Consider the following 9,499-nt stretch of genomic DNA (forward strand, 5'->3'; position numbering starts at 1 on the left):
TGCCAGCCAGAGCATGTGCATCAGCTTTCCTTCATAGGGGTCATAAATGGCACACTTCTTGTGGGGGTGTACATGTGGCACAGTGGTAGATGCTGCTGCTTCTAAACCTACTTCTGTATGTGTTACAGAGGAAGCTGAGAATATGCAAGTAAGTGACATGCTTTGGTGGAGGCTGTTCTGTCTAGCTACAAAGTGACTGATGTATTCAAGTGTGACAAGTAGTTTCTGTTGATCTCTTGCTTTGAAGAGATGTGGTTCTTTTTCTGTAAGTTAAAGGAACTGCATGTATTTGTCATCAAGCAGTACTGCTGTGTGTCACTTGCTGGTGGTAGGCCTGTTTCTAAGCTTGCTGTTGAACTATGATTTCCACATCCCCCACCCCAAACTGGAATGACTGAAAAGAGTAGGGCCTTTGAAATGAGTGAAGTATGTCAGTAGGCTGCTATGTTTTTCCTCTGTAAGAACAGGAATAAATTCAGTAGATTTAAATGTAAAAATATGGGGGGTGATGACTTAGGCTGTGCTACATTTTCATTAAGCAAATACTCAAGGTACAGAAACTGAAGAGGCCAATGAGAGTAGTGTCAGGATGAAAAAGGTATAAAGACTCCATAAACTCCCACCAGCAAAATCTTTTTTTCTGAAGACTATTGTTTTGAAATTGACACATGCTCTCACTTTAAGTGCCTTGACTTTACTCCCTATGTAAGAATATATACATATGGTTTGATATAAAATTTTGCATCTTGTGGTAAGTGCAAAATAAGTGTCTGCTGCCCATTCTAATTGGTCTGAATGTGATCATACAAGCAAAGAGCGCTTCTTGCTACCTCTGTTGCTTTTGTTCAAATCTTGATAGGACATCTCTTTCCCAATGGTAACCCAAGGTGTATTGTAATCTTGCTGAGGGGATGCCTGGTTCATTTAATGAAATACAAGTAACTCTTTCCTGCTACAGCAGGTACGAAAGAGATTTCTGTTTGGAGGATACTGTGAGGTATGAGGTGTCTCAAGCTTGGAACAAAACTTGCATAGGTGGAATTATTAATGTTGCAGCAGTGTAAAACGAGGGAATTCATGTGTAGTCCCTTAGGACAGAGATACAGTACAGGACTGCGCTGTTGGGATGGGGTTGCTACAAAGTCAGGTTTACTCTGGTGCTAGCATTAGAGAGGTATTCTTAAACTGTACTTGTGGTGAGCCTCACTTCTGGTAAGCAAAACTAGACAGACCTGGCAGTGAAAACTGTAGTATGCAGTGATGTTTATGGACACAGCTGGAGCAAGGAAACATGAAGCTGCAAATATGCTAAATTTCTGCCCTTGCTTTTATCTATGGGTATGCTATTTGTCACTTGCAATCAAGCCAGAGTCAACACCAGTTTAGGAATAGCTTGATGTGATTGTGTAGATGGAGCTTGTGCAGGCAGTTAAAGTAAGGTTGATTTTTAGAATAACAGCACTAGAAGTGCTTTAAAAGACTTTAAAAAGTCCTACCTCTCTCAAACTGCAAGTTCCTATTAAAAGTTGGAAGTACTCTTAGGTAGAAGGGGCTCTTGGCCTATCTAAAACTACTCTGAGGACTCATGATATCCCAGCATTGCCTGCTGTAGTTCCAGTCCTTAACAACCTTGCTTGAAAACGGCTTCAGGAGTCAGTGTGTTGAGCAATGAGTATTAAAGCCCCCCTGCCTGCAGCCAAATGTGGTGTCCAGGAACCAAGATGTATAAAAATGTGCCTGTTGGCAGCCCACAGCTGGGAAGGGGCAGCTCTAAACAGTGCTGTGGTTAGAGCACTCACCTGGCTGGGGGAAGCTTCAGTTTCAGTTCCTTGTCCAAAAGTACAGGCATGCATCTCCTTCCTGCAAGAAGGTTCCAGGATAGAGCATGCTTTCTCTGTTCAGAGCCTGAAAATTGCTTTCTCTGTCTCATTTCCAACTATACTTAAACATTAACTGGAAAGATTAGATAAGAACGTGAGCTTGTGTTAAGAGCCTCCCTGTTATGTATGAAAAAAAGCTTGACCACACAGGCAGTGCCACGTGCCTTCCACATCACAGGGTTGCACTCGTGTTTGATTTTAAGCCTGTCAGCTTCTGGGAGGTGTCAGTTTGCTCCATTTTAAAATGCTTCTATGTTTTTTTTGTTACCTTGTTACATGGACAGGTCCTGCTTCAGTCTCACCTGGTGTGGCTGTGATACCAGTGCAAGTAATGTGCCACAGCTAACATTCAAACACTTCTTCCAAGTAGATAAAAATTTAGCAAGTGAGCCTGTCTTTGAGCTGCATGTGCAGCTTTTAAAACTGTGGGACAGTAGTAGTTTTTAGGATAGCATTGTAAACAACCTTACAATAAGCTACATTTTGTACAAGTGCATCAGTGATGCTGTCAGGAAGCACATTGAATTGGTATATGATGCTGCAGGAACACCCACATTAATATAATGTTCCATAGCAGTTATTGCTACTTGCATTGTCATAGCTGCATGCTTCCATCTGCTCTGTGATGGGGAAAGGCACAACTGCAGAAGTTAGACTGTACTTTTAATCTAGTGGTTGCTCTCTTGCAGCCTAGAATAATATGCTATAATAAAGGAGGTTTTTAAAGTTGTTTATAACTTTCTTTGTGTATTACCTCATGAGTAATACTGTCTACTAATAGATACTTTGAAGAGCCTTCTTGTTAGCAACTGCTGCAGCTTGCTTTTTAAGCTGTCCTCATGTGAATGAAAAGTGACCCTATGGAAACCATTCAGTAGAACTACCCAAAGGGCTTGTGGAAGATGCCAAACACAACCAACCAAAAGAGGTCACACTCCTGGTTCAGTTGCACAATGGGTAGGTATTTAAGACTAGTTTCTCACAAGAGTAGTAAGGAGCCTGTTACACCTGTTAAAGGAAAGGGAACAGTACAGCTCAAAGCACAGTCATAAGCCTGTTCTTCCTGATCCCATGTTGCACTGCTTTCTGCCAAGGAAGGACTTGCTTCACAAGTAGCTCCATGTGTGCAGGAAGAGAATGGCCACAGCCCTGTAACCCAGCAGTGCTGGGCAGTTAAAGGAGCATCAGCCTGCAGAAGTCTACACACTGAGGGTAAGCAAAATAGCTTTATACAGTAATCTCTAATTAAGGCAGTAAACCCAATGAACCATACAAAGGTTAATGCTCTGCTGGCAAGATCCTTCCTCCAATTCTTGGCTAATGAAAGAGTATAATGGGAGATGAACACAATACTTTTCTGTTAAGGTCTCATGGAAGATTAGTATTTGCTGCAAATACCATCTCTGGTATATCTGAAATAGAACACAGTTTCCTAGCAGTTTAAGCGTGGATAAAAAAAAAGTACAAACTACTACCAGTGATAGTTTGGATTTGAAACACAAGAATATTGAACTTATATTTGGCTGTTTTCCTAGTGGTAAAAGGTGTAAAAACTAGTTGTTTGGAAGCTGGATTGCTACTTGTTCAGCTGGATTGCTACTCTGAGAGGTTATGGTGTTTACTGTTGCTTAAACATGCAAAAATGCAACTATAGGCTAGTACCAAATCAAGATGAAATTTAAAAAGTAAACATCAGGAAGAAGATGCCTAAAGATGATGAAGCTTTCTCCACAGCAGGCTATAGCAAAAGGCTTGGAGGCTAGCATTGAAGATTTCTCCTTCAGTTTACACATAGCTGAATTTTCCCCTGCTCTTCGGATGTGATAGCAAAGAACCTGGCCAGAGGAAGCATTGATTATATTAGAAATATTTGCAAGACTATAAATCAATGATTCATTCTGCTTTATTTTTTGTGCTTCTCAGACAAGATTTTCCAGAAATATTTGCTACATGGTTTTCCCTATTTTCCAAGAACTTGTGAAACATGGGTAGACTGCCATCTGGTAAGTTAGCAGCATACCAGCCTTCTCAGGGCTTCTTTGCATGTAACCCAGACTGTATTTTATCATTACAGAGTTTGAGTTCCAGTTCATAGCTTAACAGTAACTAAGTGACGCACTTTGGTACATAAAGATTACAGTCAAAAAGCTTCCTCTGTATAAGATTTCTTTCCTCCTTCTCCTTCCCTGTTTCCACCTACTGGAAAAAAAGAAAACCCCCAACCCCAAACACCAAACAATTCAATTCCAGTACATAGAAGAGTTGAGCCCCCAATAGCAGAGCTTGCATGTGGGAGGAGCAATACAAAACCTTCTACTGCTACCAAGATGTTCAGTCTCCATAGCAGTAGCATATATACTTGCCTAGGGCTAGCTTTCTGGTATGACTCATACAATTCCCTTATTGCTCTAAGGGGAGGTTACATAATTAAACCATCTCACCCCTTGCCGAGTTTTACAGGAGCTTGAATCCCTTCTTCACACTCCCTTGAAAAAATCTACAGCCATACTCTCAAGCTGCCATTAGTCCATCACAGAAACTACAGAAGGCTTCTGATTAAAATCAGCACATCAAAAGCAAGACAAGTTGGGGGGGGGGGGGGGGGGGGGGGGATGGGGGGGGTGGAGTCCTTTCACCCCAGCATTGATTTAGGCCATTACTGGTGCCTTGGAAACTTCATTACTCCTAGCAAGTCTATGCAGGAAGGCAGAGATCACTACTGGAAACAATTCTTATAATTAGTAAAGTGAAAGACAACTTTTTTCACCCCAGGAAGAAGGTTGGGACCCTAGTGTATCATATTCTGCCTGCTATGAAACCCCAGGGATGTCTCCAGGTTTGTCTGGTGAGGAAGTCAGTACAGATGTGAAATCATGTACTCCTTCACAAATATTAAGCTCCTTGGGATGGGTGGCTACATGCCTGACATCAGGACCACCCCTGAATGAAAGTTTAAGCAGTGATGGGTTAGTGCTGTCCAAGCATGTGTCAGACTTTTTAAAGCTACTGGCAAAGAGTAAAGAGCTTGCACTAGAACAAACAGCTTAGAAGGGTCAAATCAGTGCAGAGCTCTGGTGCAAGTTTGTCTTGACACAGCCAGAAAATCGTTCAAGGATATTATTAAAGGCAATAATTTTTACAGTTCTCTTTGGTTAAGGCAAGGGCTGGCAGCTTCCTAGGTCCTCTCAGCTCAGAAGTTCATGTTAAAGCATCAGCTGCCTTGTTCAAAGCAACCTGTGCTACCAACAGCAACAACAATCTCTGAAGATACTTACAAGCCAAGCTGCAAGGTAGAGATATCAAGAGAGGTGGCTTGAGGCCACACAGCACACTTTCATGAATTGAATAAAATGAAACAGCCTCAGAAGAATGACAACTTCCAAGTTGTTCCTGAAATCTCTCCTCAGCAGAGGCACTGGGTCTTCTCCACACTTGGACTGGCAATCACTGGCCTGGAATCAAGGTAGATGCTGTTTGGAGGGTTCTCTCCATGAAGCTGTAAGGTATTTCGGGCTATTAGCTCCTTAGCCATTAACATGAACACCTCTTCTATGTTTTGAGCTTCTTTTGCTGATGTCTCCAGTACAGCTAAGAGCCCATGCTTCTCTGCCAGTGTGCAAGCATCTTCAAACAGGACTTGGCGCTTATCCAGTGAATCTGATTTGTTCCCTGAAAAGGTGGCAAATAGGTAATTTAGTCTCTCAAAAATTAATCTTTAAATGCAATCCATTCAATTTTGTTAAACAATAGATTTATGTTGGGAACAAGAATTACTGGAAAAAACAAGATGCGAGCACATCAGAGCCACAAACATAGAATGCAAATTGAAACTGCAGCTTATCATATGATATCAAATGAGTTAAAATCCAAAACCTAAAAACCTGTGTTCATGTAGTTACTTGCTGTAGTTAGTGGTGCCAGAGGATTATTTGGAAGGAACTGTTGGTCCCTATTCCCTAGTGTTTTTAAACATTAAGGAGCATTTAAGTTAAATATTAAAAAAATAGAAATCTTGTAGCTATAGTGATTGCACACAGTAACCCAAAGCAGCATTGCTTGAAGGTTTATTCCTCAATCCTTCCAACTTCCAACCTTCAGTGGAAGCCACACATGTAATGCTAGTGGCAGGATACCTTGACACATCTCAAAGTGGATGCTCAGCTCTGAAGACCTGGGATGTTGTTAGTCTGAAGCAGATCTCCTCAAAAAAAACCCCCAACCAAACCACTAAAACCCAGGAAGAACCTGCTCAGCTGTTAAATCAGATTTTAACATGACCTATTTATACAAGTCAGTCATTTTAAGATGACATCAAAACAGATAAGAATTCACACCAGCTACCTTAATGCTTAAAACATCTATTTAAAAAGTTTCTGCGCATATATATTAAACTTTTCATTAAAGCAGTTTACTCAAAATCTGCCAGAAGTCATAAAACACCTCAGATAAAATACCTTTGTATATTTAAGTAGTTGCAGCATGTGTGGAATTATCATCAGTTCTGGTACATGTAGTACCTGGCTGAAGTCTACATTCATAGTTTCAAGACAACCCTTGATCAAATTCATATCTTGAATTTGAAGCATGTATAAGCCAACTCCCCTCCCATTAAGTCCCTTTCAGTTTTTCTAAAAGGGAAAAAAATCCCACAGCCCCCCCTAAAACCCACCTTGCTTGAGGGTTATTTGCCTTCTTAAAAAGAGCTCCCCCCCCCCCCTTCCTTCTTCAGTTCCAGATGGGAAAGTTAGATTTGTTAACTTTAACCTCATATTAGAAAGGTGTATAACATGACTACATGTAATTAAACATATAAAGGCTTCCTGCCAAAGTAAACCAAACAGCACCAGCTTTGGAAGAAACCACGAAGCTGGATCCTTGACAAAAGCTTTATTTTTACCAATTTCAGAACTTCTTTCTTAAAAAAAAAAAATAACAAAAACAACCAACAGCCTCCACCACACACACAGATAGATCTTGTTCTTCAGATTAATGAGAAAAGTTGGAAAAACCCTACCAAAGCTTAGCAATCCTCCCCCTCTTACTCATTCCAAGCACTGCAGTTACATGCAGGTCAGAATTTGTTGTTTCTTCAGAGGAAGAACAAGAAGAACCACCACAGCAGAAGTAATTTGCTAGGAGCACAAGCAGAAGCTTAGGTCCCATGTCTGCTGTGCTGTGGGGCTCAACGCTGCCTATCCTCAAGAGCCAGTTTGGGCTGGTGCGGCTGTATGCATTGCTCTCAGCACAGTGCCACAGTGGAACAGGCAGAAGCAGTGGAATGTAAATAAAGGCTCTGTCATTATACTACACCAGTTCTCTCATTTGCAGCTTCCTCCTTGGAGGACGGAAGAACAACAATAACCTGAAACACAAAGGGAAAGAACCACATTGCTTCCTACCCGCTCCATTCTCAACAATTTCTACCCATTTCTTTCCTCAAGAGGCAAAGTTTCCTAAGTGCTAGTGGAATAAATGAGGAAGAGGAGGAATGCAAGCAGACTACTTCATGCTCTGGAAAAGCCATGTCCTCATCTACCATCTTACCTGATCAGAGTCCAATTACAGAGCAATGCGCATGCATATCAAAAGAACAGAGAGGAAAGATGAGAATGAGGAGTTGTGTTGCTCTGTACATTCCCCTTCGTCTTGAATTATTGAGCCGCTAAATTCCTGCGCATCAGGAGTACAGGGTCAGACTTACTGCAATTCTAACCTCAGTAAGGTTGTCCCTGCTTGTTAGACTAGCAGCAAGCTTGTTGCATTATTCCAGCAGGAAAGGAACAAGTAAAAAGGTTTCACTGTCTGCAATGGGCTTGGTCCTGTCAGGACCAGGCTGTGACTTTCCTCATTTTTTAAGCTTAGGCCAAAATGATACACTTTCTGGTGTCCTTTAATTAAAACTGCATTGTTCTTTAATGCATAGTTTATAGATGCTTTGACTAGTGGGGGAAAAGCAAGGGGGGATTTTATATACATATTAAAAAAAGCTACGTAACATAATATTTAAAATTAGATTCCTACCAATTAACATCATGACCAAATTTGCAGCACCATACTTTTCAATTTCATGAATCCAGTGAGGAATGGATTCAAATGTAGACCTCCTAGTAAGGTCATAGGCAAGGATGGCCCCGTGGGCACTCCTGTAATAAGACTGGGTTATTGTCCGGAAGCGTTCTTGACCAGCTGTGTCCCACACTTGAATCTGTAAGAGAAAGGATAGAAGTTGTAGTAAAGACCGGTGAATGTGACTGCCTAGGCATCTGCCATGAGCATCTATGCTTTTGAAACCCCTTGTCTAGAGGGGGCTAGACCTGTCCCAGCTTACTCTACTACACCACAGTGTGGCTTTGTCCTCTAGATCTGAAGAGACACTTACAAAGGCAGTCTACACAGAGCAAAGAGAAAGCTGCAAGGGTAAACCCAGCTTTGCAAAGAGGCCAAGAAACCCAGTTTCAACAACTGTACCAGAAGATACCGAGCATTACAGCCTTTTAATAGGAAAGGAAGAGGAGCCAAGAAGCCCCGATGCAGCGCTGGGTAGAGCAAAGCTATATAAAGGGCAGGCATCTGAACTTTTGTCTGCGCACAGAGCTAAGTTCTAGCCAGCGATTTCTTCTGGCGTTTGTCTTGCAAATCTTCACCTTCCCCCAAATCAAGCACGCATCAAGGCAGAGTCTTTGCATACTAGAGGGTTTTCCCTCCTTCACGTCCCAGCTCAACCCCCGCCCCCCAATCTCTGAAGGAGGGAAGAGACACCTCCTCCAAACCAGAGCCAGCTTTCAAAGAACTTTCCGGGGGAAAAGCGTGAGCCCTCTCCAGAGAGGCCACAACAGCAAGCACGTACCCAGACTGGGGTGACAGCCACCCGCAGGGCATCCTCCTGAGGGAAAGCTCCCCTCGGAACCCCCCCCCGGCCAGAAAGGCTACCAGCTTTTGCCTGCTGCCTTCAGCAGGTGCTGCCCACCGAGCGGCTGGGGCTCGCCGCGGCCACCGACCTTCACTTTCTTGCCGTCGATGTCCATGGAGCGCACGGTGAAGTCGACGCCGATGGTGTTCTGCTGCTTCTCGTTGTACTGCCCCGTCTTGAAGCGGTGCACCACGCAGGTCTTCCCCACGTTGGAGTCTCCGATCAGGATGATCTTGAAGAGGTAGTCGAAGGCATCGTCCGCGCCGGAGCTGGAGAAAGGCATCGCGGCTCCCGGGCGGGCCTGCGGGAGAGGCGGGGGGGAAGCGCGGCGGTGAGGAGGAAGAGGAAGAGCCGCCGCCCGGCCCAGCTCCCCTCACAGCAGCCCGGGGAAGGAGCCGGAGCACCGACCCGGCCGCCCGCTCACCTGTTGGCGCTCACCTGCCGGGACAGGTAGCGCCCGCTTTGTACCCGCCCCGGCCCTCCCGGGGCCGCCGGGAAATGTAGTCCTCCTCCTCCTCCTCCTCCTCCTCCTCCCCCTTCTTCTTCCGCAGCCCGGGGAGCGGTGCCGGCTCCGCTCGCTCCCCCCCTTCCCCAGCGCTGGGAGGCGAGAGGCGGGCAAGGCCCCGGGGGCAGACCCCGGTGGGGTCCCTGCCTGGCGGCGGCGGCGCCCGGACTACAGCTCCCGCCGCGCCCGCGGGCCTCTCCCGCC

At 44.3% G+C, this 9,499-nt stretch overlaps 1 protein-coding gene across 1 annotated transcript; it reads right to left on the reverse strand.

The window, feature by feature from the left end:
• Window positions 1-4,489: 4,489 nt before the first annotated feature.
• On the reverse strand, window positions 4,490-9,485 carry RAB19 (RAB19, member RAS oncogene family). Its single transcript, XM_049821755.1, has 4 exons — window positions 9,215-9,485; window positions 8,879-9,091; window positions 7,902-8,085; window positions 4,490-5,549 (listed from the first exon to the last, which is right to left on the reverse strand). Exons 2-4 carry the CDS (start codon window positions 9,071-9,073, stop codon window positions 5,284-5,286), a joined length of 645 nt encoding a protein of 214 aa, XP_049677712.1. The 5' UTR covers window positions 9,074-9,091; window positions 9,215-9,485; the 3' UTR covers window positions 4,490-5,283.
• Window positions 9,486-9,499: the final 14 nt, after the last annotated feature.

This window comes from Accipiter gentilis, chromosome 18, assembly GCF_929443795.1.
Source record: "Accipiter gentilis chromosome 18, bAccGen1.1, whole genome shotgun sequence".
Lineage (NCBI taxonomy): Eukaryota > Metazoa > Chordata > Aves > Accipitriformes > Accipitridae > Astur > Astur gentilis.

Excerpts from the sequence above, each read along its gene's own strand:
- RAB19 (XM_049821755.1), bottom strand. The coding sequence starts at position 9,073 with ATGCCTTTCTCCAGCTCCGGCGCGGACGATGCCTTCGACTACCTCTTC. Across the intron at positions 8,086-8,878 it reads TCGACGGCAAGAAAGTGAAG|ATTCAAGTGTGGGACACAGC; the intron begins GTCGGTGGCCGC and ends TTTCTCTTACAG. Across the intron at positions 5,550-7,901 it reads TTTGGTCATGATGTTAATTG|GGAACAAATCAGATTCACTG; the intron begins GTAGGAATCTAA and ends CCACCTTTTCAG.